The sequence below is a fragment of the Artibeus jamaicensis genome, unplaced genomic scaffold, assembly GCF_021234435.1.
Source record: "Artibeus jamaicensis isolate MK-2021 breed Jamaican fruit bat unplaced genomic scaffold, CSHL_Jam_final contig_536, whole genome shotgun sequence".
NCBI classification, from domain to species: domain Eukaryota; kingdom Metazoa; phylum Chordata; class Mammalia; order Chiroptera; family Phyllostomidae; genus Artibeus; species Artibeus jamaicensis.
Genome location: NW_026521878.1, coordinates 1,919,110 through 1,937,122, shown reverse-complemented (window position 1 = coordinate 1,937,122; position 18,013 = coordinate 1,919,110). Strand labels below are relative to the sequence as shown.

General features: G+C 33.2%; 1 protein-coding gene and 1 non-coding gene across 2 annotated transcripts in view; both read left to right on the top strand.

The window, feature by feature from the left end:
- Positions 1 to 18,013, top strand: part of DPP10 (dipeptidyl peptidase like 10) — a 713,494-nt gene that overhangs the window by 643,423 nt on the left and 52,058 nt on the right. Inside the window, exon 13 of the mRNA XM_053669952.1 lies at positions 1,924 to 2,031. Within this exon, the coding sequence (XP_053525927.1) occupies positions 1,924 to 2,031 (108 nt within the window). The remainder of the gene's footprint in view (positions 1 to 1,923; positions 2,032 to 18,013) is intronic.
- Positions 14,407 to 14,542, top strand: LOC119046968 (small nucleolar RNA SNORA66). The gene has a single exon (XR_005082061.2). It is a non-coding gene; the product is annotated as a small nucleolar RNA SNORA66 (small nucleolar RNA).

Genomic DNA, 18,013 nt, shown 5'->3' with positions numbered 1-18,013 from the left:
GGTAGCTCGCTGGGTTGCTCACTAGGTCCAACCCTGCACCTGGATTCCACGTGCCTGAGTCTGTCTGACGGAGTTTTCCTGTGCTACCCCACTCCGTCAGCTGCTGGTTTTGCCCCTCTTACTGGTCAGGCTGAAGAATTTGTTGTTATCAGACTTCTGAAAAGTTCAATTTTCTGTGTTCTGGCTGGGTTTTCTGTTGCTAATATTTAATTGTCTCTAAACTTGGATGTGTGAGAAAGAACCGCAACTCCACCTATGCCTCCATCTTGGTGGAAGTCTCTTTTACCTTCTTGGTAAAGTTTATTCCTAGGTACTTTTTTTCTGGTTTTGGTTTCTGATATTTCATTTTTGTATACCAAAATACCTTTGTTTTCTGAATATTAACTTTGTATCCCACTGTTTTGCCAAATTCACTTATTAGGTCGAGTAGTTTTTTTGGTGGAGTCTATAGGGTTTTCTATGTACACTATTATGTCATCAGCAAATACTGACAGTTTTGCTTCCTCTTTTCCAATTTGGATGCCTTTTATTTCCTTTACTTTCTTCTCTATTGGCTAAAACTTCCAATACTATATTGAATAGAAGTGATGAAAGTGGACAGCCTTTTCTCATTCCTGATCTTAGTGGGAAAGCTTTTAGTTTTTGCCCATTTAGTAAGATGTTGTAGGTTTTTCATATATGGTCTTTATTATGTTGAGGTATGCTGCCTTTGGTGCTTATATTCTGTAGGAAACTACCTACCTATGTCCCTCGATCCACACACATTTACATACATTCATATGCATAAAACATTTACAAACACAAAACATAATATATTCTATGGCATTAGGGATTATGAAAAATAAAAGGTAAGTGAAAGAGAATGAGAGATTCACACGGAGTTGGATGATTTGGCTTCCTTGATCACCCTCTATATAGGGTAATCAGGAAACACCTCACTGGTAAAGTGAAATAGAGCAGCGGTGTGAATGATAAGAGAAAGAACCAGACTAGGGGAATAAATAGTGCAAAGGCCCTGAAGCAGAAACATGAGCAATGAGGAAGTAGAAGAATGGAAGAGGATGAGATCAGAGACAGTGGAGGGCCAAATCATCTATAAGGATTTGCAACCCATTTAAAGGTTTGGAGAAGAAACCATATCAAAGCCTTTCATTACACCTTATGTGTAATCACTCTCATTAATCCAACAAAAAGGAATGCGATGTTTTGTCAGGTAAATCCATTTTCCTAATGTTTCCCCTGGAACAAGAAAAAGCAATCTATATATCTAGTTTCCATCATCTAAATATCAAAAATTGTCTTATTGACTTAACATGCCACTAGACTTTAATTTAAAAAACCATCAACTGGGCATTTGTGTTTGTGTGCTTGTGAAAGAGTAAAAAGTGAGGATGAAATATATGAATTAAGGGTTTTTCAATAAACTCCTTCCAATTCTGTGGCCTTTTGATTTTTATGTTTTTAATAAATTAATCTGTAAATCATTAGAAATGTATTTTCAAGTAAGCAGAGTTCCTGAGTAAAAGATTTCAGAAAATTATATTAAGTATTGTGTTATTAAATTTTCTATATTAAAAGCAAATTATTTTGATAAACTGGTTCATCTTTTCCTTATTTTTAAAATATAAATTGCTAAAAATGGTCATATCTTATGGAAAGATTAGTTTTTTCTTGATCCAATTTAAAAACTATATTTAGTTTAATTGTAAATTATTTCCATCCAGTATTTAAGAAACTTCCCTATCCTTCCCATCACTTAAATATACACAATGCATTCAGTTCACTTTTAAAAATATGATCATACACTTATTAGAATAATTTGGCCATTTTTCAAATAGTCTACTCTCTGCATGAATTAGCAATAGTTGGTAGCACAAATTTCATATGTCATTCTGAGATTGTTATATCACTTTTGTATTTTAGAATGAAGAGCCAGTGTTTTCTAGAGATGGCAGCAAATTCTTTATGACAGTTCCTGTTAAGCAAGGGGGCCGTGGAGAATTCCACCACATAGCTATGTTCCTTGTCCAGGTAAGTGTTTGTTTTTTCCTGTGATTTGGTTTTATTGACATGTTCGTGAAGGCCTGATTCTTGTGGCCCTCTAAACCTACAGTTAATGCCTGGATATCCAGCCATATACCCAACTTGAGGACACTTTAGAAAAAAGAATCCTCTTCTACAGGCTTTTCTTCTCTGTCTTCCCTTCAGGAAATACAGCCTCAACATTGAACAAAACTTAGTGAGCTACAGATGTATGCTGTGAGTTGAAGACCTTGGGATATAGAATTTAATAAAAGTGCCCAATCCCTATTCAAGGCCAGAGAAACATCTAAATTAGATTTGTTGTTGTTTTTGTTCATCAGCAAATACACATTACCTATTTTGTACAAGTAATATTTTCAAGGTTTTATAATTTTTTCACTTACTTGAATAAATATAAATATCCATCAAAAATTGAATAGTTGAATAAAGTATGGTGTGCCCCCACAAGGTATGCAATGTAGATATTTTTATGGACTTTCTGATAAAAGAGCAGAAAATATTATTTTTTCTCTAAATTACAATGGAATATAAATAGTTTATACAATTTAATTATTTTAAAAATCAGTAAATTAACAAGTGGTAGTTTAAATATGACAAGGTTAACAAGTCCATTTAAATCAAATTGCCAACTACAACTATTCATGGGAAATCAAGTTTCTTTTAAAGTCCAAATAAGTTAACATCAGAGTCTCATAGTTAAAAAAAAATTATAAAGATAAAGCTTTGTAGATAAATTGGAATCTTCTATGAAAGTTGTACAAACAAACTAGCCAGAAATCAATTTCATACCTACAAAATAGAGTAAATTTATAGAGTAAATATCAATGTCACAAAAGGTCACTGAGCAAACTAGATACTTTTATGTTCTTAGGACCTTCAAATCTTGTGCATCTCAACCTTTTATCATGATCAATATGTATATTATATTGCACAGCACGGTGCTTGGAATTCTCAAAAAACTTGTGTCTATAGCTTAATATTTCAAATGTTTCCAAAGTCTAGACTAATAAAATAATTGTCATGTTTTAACTTTTATTTTAATTAAAGCTAACACCTATAATTTGGAACATATAATCTCCACAGTAGAAATGTAGATTAATTTTTGTAGTGCATCATTAAATTTGGAAAACAGGCTGAAGACTAATTTTTAATGTGATCTTATTTATGCTGTAAATAAATGTTTGCATTTATATAAGAATAAAAATATTGGTGATTTGATATTCAACTATTAAATAATTATGTCAGGCTGATGGGATTAAGGAAACTTTTCCTTTTATGTGAACTGGTGAAAGCTTCAGTAGCAAATTGCTTTACCTGATTCACTTTTGCTAACTAACAATAAATTTTGTCATTATAAATACCAGATAGATATTTTGCCTAAAAAATAAATCCCAGTTTCTAAGCCTTACAATTGACTGTGACATTTTATTGAATCTTTAAATCCCAGTATTTGTGTTCAAGAAAAATTTTTAAAGCTCAGGTGGTCAAAATTGCATAGAAATTGTGAATATTTTAAGATATAATGAAGGATGCAAAAAGTGTATAATACATTTTTAGATTATATACAGTTTCAAGATATACAACCTATTCAACAACTTACTAAAAGATCTAGTGTCTTAGAAAGTGTGGAACTGAGGGAAGCTGTTGATGTTGGCATGCAGAAATTGAAATATGTATGCCCCTAACAAAAGTTTCTTTGTAAGTCTCGGAAATAAATAGCTTCTTTTTCTCAATCTAACCATCCTGACATGAGTCTAACTCATTGTTTCCGAAGTGTTTGGTACAACTTAATAGAGTAGATGTGTTTAATTTGTTTTTCTGTAGGAAGATTATAGCAAAGCTTTAATTAAAATGAAAAACATTTTGACATATTCTGGTTACAGTTCATAGAATTTGTACTTTCTGTCAATGAGAAATAAACATGACTGCATGATCACTTGTAAATATTTTAGCAATATGACTGAAATTAATTTACTTTGTTAATGAACTGGAGGTTAGTGCTCAGGTAAATACAGCTTATAAATATGTTTATATACATATACATGCATACACACTAAATTTTAGTAAATAGTTTGAATCCTCTTGCCTCAATTTTTAATAGTGTATAAAAAACTTATAAATTGTATATGTACAATTCATATGTATTTGTACAATTATCAATTGTATATCGACATGTAAGAGCTAAAAATTTGTAACATTCTAAAAATAAACTGAACAAAGGAGTAAAATCAAACACAGTCTTACACTCCACACTCTCACACTGTCAGTTGGTTTATATATTTCTAATATCTTTATATTAAATTATATATTATTTTCTCTTAAAGATTATACTCAAAGCACATATCTAGGAGTGCATCATTAAAAATAATTAATAAGCATTTTCTCACATCATTTACTTGCTTATAATTTTTATTTTTAATGTTATTCTTAAATGTGATTTTCATAGTTCAACATTTCATCAAGTAAATATACTATACTGTATTTAAATGAAACCATTTTAATCATCATTAATTTCTAATATTTTCACAATAATTTTCATAATTTCTACTATTTCATAAGTAATTTCTAATATTTAACATTATAATTTATTCAGACATAAACATTTTACACATAAATACTTATTTATATTTATGAGTTCCCACAAAAATATATCTATAGATGTCAAAAGATACCCAGACAAAGCATATGTGTACATAGAAATTTGCTTAAGTTTAGATATAGAGTGCCAAATCAGCTCTTCAAAAACAGTTTAATAACTTTCAGTCTAAAAAGTAATGCATACCAATATTGATTACTTTTATCCTCTTTTTCTTCCCTTGACATGCTAGGGGATTCCACTTAAAATTGATGTGCTCAGAAAGTGAGAAATGACAGGAGTAGTACTCGGCAGTGGGAGTCAAGAAGACCCTCATGATACTTCAGCTATAAGTACTTCATGCTTAACTTTGAGAGCTTCTCACTTTCAGCCTATTTTTGTTACAGACAGTGATGGTTTACATCAGAAATATTTTAGCTTTTTTTTCTCATTACAAAAGTGATTCTTGTTCAACTAACTCCAAAAAAAAAACAATAGACGGAATCTATATATTGTCCTCCAGTATTCTTATACTGTAATTGTAATTTTATGCAAACTAAAGCACTTCATCCTTTTATTTTAAATTTAAATTTTAAACTAAAGCCTACTTTCTTCCTAATGCTAAATAGTTTTGAAAAACAATTTTTAGAATATTAATATTTAGTTGACATATTTAATCATTATTATTCCATTTTTCACTCAGTAGCAATTTGTTGTAACTATACATGCCACTGTACATCAGTTTTATTTATTTTACAAATCATTTATTTAGTTTTGATTAAGATAACTAGAACTCCTAGTATTAAAAGTTAATATTCCTAAAAATGTATATAGTTATGAATATTTCTAGATTAGTTTGAATTAAATATGTATAAGCAGAATTTATTAGCATTTTCTCTACTTTTATATATTTCATAAAGATAGTAGTAACAAAAGCAAAAAATGGCTCTTTCAAAAATCTATGTAGCTAATTTAATTATTCTTTTGAGTAAAATATTCAGTGTTAATATCAATTTGTCATTCCTGAATCAAACAATAATGCAAAACTTATTTTACCTCAGACCATTAAACTTTTGATCACTTCAGATATTATTCCCTCTGTTTCCTCCAAGTTATTCTTCCTGTAGATGCCTAACTTCTTTCTGAAACTGTTATATCCTACATCCTAACAGTGTAGCCCACAGTTAGAATAAAGGATATTTTCTCAAAGATATGGCCACCTTTTTTTCTCAAATATGGGTTAAGAAGCATTGTTTCAATCTTGTTAAATGGTTCAGATTCACAAGCATGTACAACTGCCCTCTCACCTTCTAAAATTGCATTAAATGAAAAAGTATGTATGATGGTGAATCCATTTATTTTCTATATGTGGCAACACCAAAATTTACTCATAAGTGAAGATTTCTTTTGAAATAATTTTGAATGCCATTATTGATTACAAATACTGTGGAAAATAATATGCCTTTGTCCATACTTTTATCACCTAATCAACCCAATACAATTTTTTCATTAAATTTCACTACTGTGTATAATTAGGGCGTTGTCTGAAAACAATTAGTTCACCTTATCTGGTGAATAGACAGTAAATTAAAGCATGCTATTTTTAAGCACTAAAATATTTCCCTTACCCAGGAGCTCAAAATTTAAATAGAATATAATGTAAAAAAATGAATGAACTGTGGAAACAGGTAAACATGACATGCATTGTTAAAATTTTACTGATAACAATCTATAAAAATATAAAATCAATTTTTAATTTTAGTAAGATATAATCTGTACCAATTGAAAGAGAAGTTTGATGTCTAATGTTCTAAATAAAAATACTTTGTGTATCCTAGATTTTCAGACATCCATCAAGAATGAATGAAATCAATAGTTTTGTTGCTGTTTATTCTAAAGTTAGAAGTGAAATTAGTTCAGTTTAAAGTTTGTTGCCCTCTTGCCCTTGTCAAAAGTTCACTGTGGTTTCATATCATAATCAATGTTTCTATACAAACAAGGGAATGTAATAAAGATCATGGTAGTACAGAAAGATTACTTTGGAGTGAAAATGATTTTCTTCCCTGTTTTATTAAATTCCCTTGCCTGCGATTGTATATCTGCTGAAGGTTGATGAAAAACAAATTGAAGTACTGATAGCCCCTCATAAAGATACTCAAGTCCTATGACATTCATTTGGAATTTACTGGTTGTCTACCATGTTCTGACTGGTACTGGGATTATGTACCTAAAATCAAGATCAAACTTAATATGCTCACTGCTATAACATAATCCTTTGTATATTAATGGAAAATATATTGATTCTCATAACTGTAACTATATAACTATAAAAGGCAGTATATGCTCTTATATTTGAAATGTTCAAAGTTATACCCCATTTCGGACATGCCCTGGTAGAGAGAATGTGAGCAGGGAACTTACAAATGTTTAAAGTAAAAATCAAATGTTGTTATAATGGCTTTCAGCAAGAGAGAGTTCTTTGGGTTCCACACCTAGAAGCATCACTTTGATCCTATCTGCATTATTGAAGTGAATAGTGTGCAGATTTTTTTTTCTTGCAAACATTGTGTTCAGACATTTTTCAATGTTTTGGATTTTTGCTTATGATCACTTTTAATGTGGCCACTCTTCTGTGTTTAATATATATATATACACACACACACAATTCCCTGAAAAACAGAAAATACAAACAACCAAGAAATCTGTGAGAAAAGTATTCCAGATATGTATAACTATCAAGAAAAGTATACTTTTTAATGCTTTGACATATTTTTCATTTTGAAATTTGGGCACATAATATGTATTAAACATTAAGATCTTAGTATCCACCATTGGCTCTTTCAAAGTATGATCTGTATATAACTTTCAAACTCCATGACCATTTGGGAAGTGCTTGCTTCATGTCTTAGAAATTATGTTTCATCTTTTCTTTGCATTTATTTTATTCAGCAAGTACTTGTAAAATGTTACAATGCATCAGGAATTTTATAAAAATTAAAGAAGTAATATATCATTTTTTGACCTTGAACAGCTACATGTTTAGAGTAAGGAATAGAAAATTTAGAGAGATGTCAAAATAAACCTGTGCACTAAGACAGGGAAATTGTTAAAGAAAAATACTAATACTACATATACATAGTAGAAAATAGAATATCTTATTAGTTTCTGCTTCTAGTGGTGTAGGAAAGTAGAAAATTTAATAAAATGTTCTCACATCAAAAACACTAGACTCTAAATATATCAAAAATGCATTTGAAATGTTACTCAGTTAATAGATTACATTCTCTGAAGACAATGTAAATTAAAGGAAAGATATGAGAGGTGCAATCATAGAATTTAATGTGCTTGAAAGCAAAGATAAAACAAAAACGTGTGGTGAAATAGCTAACTGGTTCTTTGCCAAAATAATTAAACCCAATGTCTATCAATATTAATTTAAAAACTGAACAGCCCCCAAAATGTAAATAAAGGAAAAGAGGATGTATAATTTCAGATTTAAAAATACAGCCTTGAAACAAGCAATCAAAAGAAGGTATATTGAATGTGCCAATAAATTTTAAAATTTGAGAGATAGATAAATCCTAGGAAAAAATGCTCGATCTGGTTTTAGAAACAGGTCATATGAGTTGTCCTATACTATAAGGGAAATGAAATCAGTGTTTCAACATTTCTTCACATCAGGCACAGATGGATTTTAAATGTGGGTTCTGCCAAATATCCAAGAAAAACATACAATTTTGTAAACACTCATTCAGAAAAGTAAAAAAAAATGTTTCAGTTCATTTTATAACACACGTATTATCTTGTATCCTAACCACACAAAGACTGTATGAGAAATGTCAATTCCAGGTCAGCTAAAAACTCTAAACCAAATATTGTCAAACTAATTCTTCAATGGATTAAAATTTTACTAAGTTATTTTTCAACACAAAAGTTCCAAATTTGTTTCACATTAAGTACCTATGGTATAGTTTACTACATTTGCATCTACATGGAAAAATTATAATTTGAATAGATGTGGAAACAGGTTCAATAAATTTATCAAAATCCATATTCAAAAAACTTAGAAATTTAAGAATAAAGGTAATACCTTTAAGCTGAGAAAGTCACTCACCAAAAGCTTAGCTAATATACCATAATCTGTAGGGAGCATTAGTAGCATACAATTTAAAAATCAGCCTTGAAACAAGCAATCAAAAGAAGGTATATTGAATGTGCACAAAACCATTAAAAATATGATAGTTTTTTAAAAAATTACCACCTAAGAACAAGAGAAAAAAACTTGAACAGAGAGAGTCTTCTCTTAGAATATTCTTCCAAAGGGAAATGTGAAAACTAATGACAGAAATTAAGGACCCTGCCAAGAAAAACATTAAGTATCAGAATACACAAATTCACTCCTATGGTGCCATCTTAGGGTACACTTTGGAGTACTGTTTTTTAGAGTACTAATACTATTATTAGTACTAGTAATATGATTAGTGACACTGCTTCTTAGAGTACTAGTAATAGAATTCTAGTGAGCTACATAATCATTCATCATCCTCATGAATATATATCCTAAACAATCCAAGATATTGATAAATATCAAAATATGGCAGTCAATAGACATACAAACTTACTATATGAGGAAAACAGAATGTAGAATAAACAATACTCAGATAAATATATTTCTCTCTTTCTTCAAAAAACTGTGAAGCAGAGAAATAAGGTAAAATAATATTCCAAAAAGAATTAAATGTGGTTAAGTATGTATTCATAGATATAAAATTATCACATGGGATATTTAAAACTTAAGAATAGCTTTACATTGTAGAAATAAAAGTCGTAAACCAAAAAGTGACAAAATTCAGGAATAAAATGGAAAAATATAATAAAAAATAATTGAAAGGTGACTAAGGATAAACAGACATTACTGAAAATATGCTAATGGCTATCAAGAAAGGAAATTATATTAACCAATAGAATGAAGTGAGCTAAAGAAGTAGGAGGTTCAGAGTTATATAGGGAAGATAGGAAAAAAAGATACACCTGATATTTTATTGGAATTCTTAAAGAAGATAAATAAAACAGTGGTAGAAAGGCAGCATTTGAAACCAGAATGCAACTTCCAGTCCAGCTGGTGGAGTTGGTAAATGCAGTGCTCACCTCCTCACACAACCTCATCAAAATTACAACTACAGAACAACTGCCATTCAGGAATGCCTAAAATCTAGCCAAATAAATATCCTTCAATTAAGGGTATAAATAAGATGCCACATGGAGAGACTGGTTGGAAGGATGGATATGTGGAATGTGTTGGACCTATACCTGCACTTAGCTGTTAAAAATTGGGAGGGGTATATCAGCTGCAGGGTAGACCCTGAGGAACGAGGTGTTTCGGCCCCATACCAGAACCCTAACAGTGCTGGGAAGAGAAGTCCCCAAAATGTTTGCCTCTGAAAATTAGTTGGGTTATGGCTTGAATGAAAAAGAAGACTGCTGGAATCCCAGAAGTTTGTCTTAAAGGGACCATGTATGGATTTACTCTGAGCTCCAGTACTGGGGCAGCAGCTGGAAAGGCACCAGGGACATACAGAGATAAAATGAATTGTCTAGCATCAGAGCAAGGGTTATAGGAGCAGCTTTCACCGAGGAAAAAATGCTGGGAATAGATAAAAGTCACTGTTCCTTTGCTCCCCACACACACAAGCCTCCCCACACACATAAGCAGACACTGTATCCGAGTCTCCATCAACCTGGCTAACAAAATTTGTTCCACCCTAGTGATTCCCCAAGACCCCATACCATCTAACTTTTGGATCCACTCAAGCTATTTACAGTGGCTTTTTCATATAAATGTCCTGTCTTGGTTCATGCTGCAGTCTTCTCTTAAAATCTTTCAAACAAGCAGTGCCTGGTCTTGGCGTGCCTAATAACTCTTATTAAATGGCCCCCGGCCTGGCACTAGTGACATCTGGCCTGACTTTACAGCTTGGTGTTTTTCAAGCACCCCCATCCCAGCACAAGTAGCAGCCCTTTGTAGTTTATGTCTGCCTGATCCTGGCCTGTACCTCCTGGGAGGCCCCAGAGCCAGCACACCAAGTCCACAGCTTCAGCATATTCTGAATCACAAACCACTACTTCCATGAGCAACACACTCAAGAGATGAACTCAGCAGGCACCAGAGGCCTCATGAAGTGAATCCTACTTTGTGGGGTCAGCCATTGCAAAGCAGAACCTCCATAGTGGCCTCTTCTAGTCCATTGTGGTAAATCCCTCCCATTGATGTGCCCACAACAAATACAGCTCAACTACAACAGGAAGGGGCACGCATAGAGAGTGCACCTGAAGCACCAAGTTGAGGTGAATAGGGAGGCTGTGCCATTGGACCCCACAGGATACCCATAACATAAGGCCACTCTACCAAGACTGGAAGACATAGTAGCTCCACCTAATACATAGAAACAAACACAGGGTGGCAGCCAAAATTGTGAGACAGAGAAACATAACCCAAATGAAAGAGCATAGAGACAATCCAGAAAAAGAACTAAACAAAATGGAAACAGGAAATCTACCAGGTTTGGAGTTCAAAACTCTGGTTATAAGGATGGTCAATGAACTTAGGAAAAGTGTAGATGAACTTAGTAGGAAGTTCAACAGAGATAGAAAACTGAAAAAAAAACAGAGGCAGAAATAAAAATACAATAGCTGCAGTGAAGTATCTTTTATAGGAAATCAACAGTACAATAGATGAAGCACAGAATCAGATTAGTGGTTTGTAAAATAAGGAAACAGAAAATACCCAATCAGTATAGCAAAGAGAAAAAAATTAAAAATATAAAGATGATTTAAGGAGCCTATGGGGCAAGTTTAAGAGAACCAACATAGGAGTGCCAGAAAGAGACAAAAGAGAGCAAGGAATTGAAAACCTATGTAAAAAAATATTTACAGAAAGGTTTCCTAATCTGGTGAAGGAAATACATGTACAAGTTAGGAAGCACAGGAGTTCCAATCAAGATGAATCCAAAGAGTACCACACCAAGACACATCATAATTAAAATTCCAAAGGTTAGAGACAAAAAGAAAATCTTAAAAGCAGCAAGAAGAAAGCAGCTAGTTCCATGTGAGGGAGCTCCCATTAGGCTGTCAGCTGATTTCTCAACTTCAGAAACTTTGAAGGCATGAAATACTCAAGATGATAAAGTGAGGACCTACAACCAAGATTATTCTAGCCAGTAAAATTACCATTTGTAATCAAAGGACAGATAAAGAGCTTCACAGATAAGAGAAAGCTAAAGGAGTTCATCATCATTAAGTCAGTATTATAAAAAATGTTACAGGGTCTCCTTTAAGAAGAAGAAAAAAATTGAAAATAAGAATAATAAAATGGCGATAAGTACATAATCTATCCACAGTTACTTTGAATGAAAATAGATTAAATAATTTAATCAAGAGATACACTGTGGCTGAATGAATAAAATATTTAAAAAATCCTTACATATGTTGTCTATAAAGGACTAACTTTGAATCAAAGTTCACACACAGACTGAAAGTAAAGAAATGAAAAAAGATAGTTTATAGTAATAGAAATAATAAAATAAGCTGGGATATCAATAATTATACCAGACAAAAATGGACTTTAAACTAGAGGCTATATAATAAGAAACAATGAAAGACCCAGGAACTTCACTTCTGGGTTTTATCTGAAGAAAACTAAAACACTAAATTAAAAAGTCATATGTATGCGTGTGTTTATTGCAGCACTATTTGCAATAACTAAGATAAGGAAGTAACCCATATGTGTTTCAATAGATAAATAGATGTAGAAATGGTACATGTATAAAATGGAATATGGGTAGCCAGGGTAAAATCTTGCCATCTGCAACATGAATGGGACAAATGGATACTGTGCTGAATGAAATAAGTTAGATAGAAAAATACAAATGCCATATAATTCACTTATATGTGGAATCTAAACAACAAAATAAATGAGTTAATAGAACTGAAAGAGACTCATAGATACAGAGAACATTTTGACGGTCATCATATGAGAAGTAGATTGGGAGGATGACTGAAAAAGGTGAAGGGATTAAGAAGTACAAATTGGTATTTACAGAATAGTCATGAGGATATAAAGTACAGCATAAGAAATATAATCGATAATGTTACAATAACTATCTATGGTGTCAGATGGACACTAGATTTATTGGAGGATCACTTTATAAGTTATATAAATGTCTACGGACTGTGTTGTACTTATACACCTGAAACTATCATAATATTGTATGTCAAGTATAATGTAAAAATAAAAAATTATTTTGTAAAAAGCTCTATAAACCAAAAATAGCAAACTGGAACTAGAAAAATATTCAGGAAATGAAAGATAACTTTAGGGGGTAGTAAGAGCATTATTAAAGTTATTAATATGAAAATAATTAGTAAAACTAAAATAACAACCTAATAGAACATTTAAAATATTTAAATATTATTAAAATTATTACAGGGGAATAGGGGAGGGATTTAGAGGAACAAGTATAAAGGACACAGGGACAACAACTAAGGGGGGTGGAAATGGGAGGGAGGTGGGGGCCACAGGGCAGGGTGGGCTAGGATGGGAGTAATAGACAGAAAATTGTATTTTAAAAATAATTAAATAAATAAAATTAAAAATTATTATTAAAATGTTTTTAAATTATTAAAATTACTATTAAAGACTACTGGTAAAATTATTAAACATAATATCCATAATAAATAAAAAATCTTAATTTTACAAAGGTATCAGTTGTAGCAATACTATTAAATTGGCTTATATATTCAAAAAATTTAAAAATATTTTTAGATTGACTCAGGAAACTATACAATTCAATCATTCATGCAAAACACACATCTAAAACAAAATGAGACAGAAAGGCTAAAATCTGATGCCAGACAAGAGAGCTTTCATTCACCAAAATAACAAGACCGAAAGAAGAAATTTTACAGTGCCCAAGAGCACAAATTACAAGGAAGCTATAATATCTATACCCCAAACAGAACAGTAGCTACCTTTATAAAGCATATATGTGCAGAAACTACCTTGTACATAAGACGTTATTTTTTCATTCTTGGTCCAAAGTGATTTTCAACTGGACAAAAATTAAGTAAAGCTATAGATAAAGCATCACTTAATATAAATACACACACATATATGTCCAAATACGTCTAAATAAGAGGAAATATATGACCTTTTTAAGTGTATATGGAACATTGACAAAAGTTGAACATACATTAGATCACTGAAAGAGCTCAAGTTCTACCAATTAGAAATATATGAAAGCATACTATAATCACAATGTACCAAGTCTAGAAATCAATAACAAATTTCTTTAATGAGCTTCTAAGTGGAAAATTTTGAAAAATAAAACCAATTAAACAAATCTTTGGAGAATTTAAATTAGAAATGCAAACTTTATAAAATAGTGATATACTTCTGGCCAAGATGGAGGCATAGGTAGATACACTTTATGGCCTCGCATAACCAAAAAAAGGACAACAACAAATTTAAAAACACAAAATAACTAGAACTGCCAGAAAATTGAACTGTGTGGAAGTCTGACCACCAAGGAGTTAAAGAAAAAACATTCATCTAGACTGGCAGGAAGGTGGGAGATGGGCAGCCAGGGCAGAGAGGACTCAAGGAAAGGTGGTGGCTGGTGGACTGGATGAGGCAGCAGCTGCTGGAGTGGGCTGACCCACATTTCCATGCTGATAAATCAGGAGAGACAACTGTGAAGCGAGACAAACTGTGCAACTCAGGTTCCAGTGAGAGGCAATAAAGTCTCAAAACCTCTGAATGCGATGTTGCAGAAGTGAGGTGAACCAGGCTTGCTAAAGTAATTGTGGTGATAAAAATGTATTGGCCTCAGAAGCTACTGAGGTGGTCCATTCTATCCTAGGACAGTGTAAAAACAAAACAAACAAAAAAAACCCTCTGAATGAAAATACCTGTGGGATTAAATTAGCAAGACCACCAACTGTATGGGAAAACATATTTGCCAATGATACCTCAGACAAAGGTTTAATCTCCAAAATATACAAAGAACTTACACGACTCCACTCTAAGAAGACACTCAACCCAATTAAAAAATGGGAAAGGGACTTGAACAGACACTTCTCCAAGGAGGACATACAGAATATCCAGAGACACATGAAGAGATGCTCAATATTGTTAGCTATCAGAGAGATGCAAATTAAAACCACAATGAGATACCACTTTACACCGGTCAGGATGGCTATAATAGACAAAGCAACAAACAACAAATGTTGGAGAGGGTGTGGGGAAAAGGGGTCCTTAGTTCACTTTTGGTGGGATTGCAGACTAGTACAACCATTATGGAAAACAGTATGAAATTTTCTCAGAAAAATAAAAATCGACCTGCCTTTTGACCCAGCAATTCCACTGCTAGGATTATATGCTAAGAATCCTGAAACATCAATATCAAAGAACCTATGCACCACAATGTTCATAGCAGCACAATTTACAATAGCCAAGAGTTGGAAGCAACCTAGGTGCCCACCAGTAAATGAATGGATCAAAAAATTGTGGTACATATACACAATGGAATTCTATGCAGCAGAGAGAAAAAAGGAGCTACTACCCTTTGCAACAACATGGATGGAACTGGAAAGCATTATGCTGAGTGAAATAGGCCAGGTGTTGAAATAAATACCATATGATCTCACCTTTAACAGGAAGCTAAATAACAAAACAAACAAGCAAGCAGAATAAAAACAAAGACACTAAAATAGAGAACAAGGGGACAGTGACCAGAGGGGAGAGAGAAGGGAAGTTAAGGGGGAAAAGGGGGAGGGATTTGGAGGAACAAATAGGAAGGACACAGGGACGAGAACTAAGGGCAGTGGAAATGGGAGGGAGGTGGGGAGCAAGGGGCGGGGGAGGCTGGGATGGGAGAAATAGACAAAAATAAAAACTGTACTTGAAAAATAACTAAATAAAATTAATTAAAAAAAAAAAAGAAAATACCCGTGGGAGAAATTCCCAGCCTCACAGGTGAGTTCATTAGAGAGACCCACAGCATTCTAGAAAATGCATAAACCTACTCACCTGGGAATCAGCACCAGAAGGGCACAATTAGCTTATGGATAGTGGGGAGAAGTGACTGGAAACCAAGATAGAGCTGAGCAAGTGGTACTCTTCCCTCTGTGAATGCTCCCCCACATACAGCATCACAGCCCAATGAGGTGGTTTGCCCCACCCTGGTGAAAATATAAGGCCTTGCCTCTTACTACTAAACAGGCCTGCATGACAAAAAAAAAATATATATATATATATATGGCCCAAATGAAAGAACAGATCTAAGCATAGAAAAAATACACCTAAGCAATGAAGAAATAGCCAACATATCAAATGCAGAGTTTAAATCGGTGGTAATCAGGATGCTCACAGAAATGGTTGAGTATGGTTGGAAAACAGGAAGAAGTGAAAGCTATGCAAGGGGAAATAAAGGAAAATGTACAGGGAACCAACAGTGAAGAGAAGGAAACCAGGACTCAAATCAGCAATTTGGAGCAGAAGGAAGAAATAAATATTCACCAGAACACAATGAAGAAACAAGAATTAAAAAAAAATGAGGAGAGGCTTAGGAAAATCTGGGATAAATTTAAACATTACAATGTCAGAATCATAGGGTTGCCAGAAGGAGAAGAGAAAGAACAAGAAATTGAAAACTTATTTGAAAACATAATGAAAAAGAACTTACCTAATCTGGCAAAGAAAATAACTTCCAGGAAGTACAGGAAGCCTAGAGAGTCCAAAAAAGTTGTACCCAAGGAAGCACACACCAAGGCACATCATTACATTAGCCAAGATTAAAGATAAAGAGAGAATCTTAAAAGCAACAAGAAGAAATGAATTACCTACAAAGGAGTGCCCATAGGACTAGAAGCTGATTTCTCAAAAAAATCCTTACAGGCAAGAAGCAGCTGGAAAGAAGTATTTGAAGTCATTAAAGACAAAGAACTACATCCAAGATTGCTCTATTCAGCAAACCTATCATTTAGAATGGAAAGGCAGATAAAGTGCTTCCCAGGTAAGGTCAAGTTAAAGGAATTTATTATTATTATAGCCCTTATTATATGAAATGTTAAGAGAACTTAACTGAGAAGAAGGTGATCAAAACTATGAACAGTAAAATGACAACAAACTCACAACTATCTACAACTGACCTAAAAAAAAACAAAAACAAAAATGATCTAAACAACTAGAACAGGAACAGATTCACAGAAATAGAGATACCATGGAGGGGTATTAGCAGGGAGGGGCTGGGAGGATAATGGGGGGAAAGGTACAGGGAATAAGAAGCATCCATGGTAGATACAAAATAGACAGGTGGAGGTTAAGAATAATATGGGAAATGGAGAAGCCAAAGAACTTGTAAGTACAACCCATGGACATGAACTAAGGTGGGGGAATGATGGTGGGATGGGGAGTACAGGGTGGAGGGGAATAAAGGGAAAAAATGGGACAACATAATCAATAAAATATATTTTTAAAAAGAATAATAAGCCTTTATATCAGAATCAGTTGTCAGAATAAAAATAGCTCTACAAACTTAAAGATGAAAGTGGAAGAATTAAATTAAATGTATTGCATTTCCAAGACAAATAACTATAAAATTATTAGCAAAAAACCAACAGAAATGTAAAAGATGTGAACAAGTTTGAAGCATAAATAAATTAGGTTATACACAGAAAAATGTAGAACTAATAAATAAAAAATGCTTACTCTTTGAAAACACACACATGGGTGTAGTGGGGAGAGAGAGAGAGAAGGAGAGGGGGGAGGAATACATGCTGACTCAGTGAAGGAAAAAGAAGAAAACAAACATACAAAATCAAAATGGCTAGTGGGCACTTCTTCCCAGCCCCTTCCTGCCTGTAAGGTTTCTATTGAGAAATTAGCTGATAGTCTTATGTGAGCTCCTTTGTAGAAATGTGTTTTAGTCATTCAAGACCTTACAACATCATGGTATTCAAGCAGAGAAGAAAGTGCACAGAGCAATGGGGATGCTTGACATGCCTGTATTCATGGGTGGTGGAGCCATGCATGCTGCAAGCTGTGCCTCTCTAGTGATAAACTGCTATTTTAGAACTAGAGGCAAACAAAGCTGGCCTCAAGCAAAAAAAAATGTAACATAGCATAATTCTGCACATGCAAGTTCACTTCATGTTATGAGAACAGTTTATCAGACCCAGTCTTAAGGCTATGAGAACACTACTTATCAAGCTGAAGGTTATGGGAAAACTACTTTCCCTAGTTACTTAGACACCTGGGTGAGGAAGCCAGACTGCCTCCATTTACCCTACAAGGTAACTCTCTTCTTTTCTCTTTCAGCTTTTAAGATTCTTTCCTTA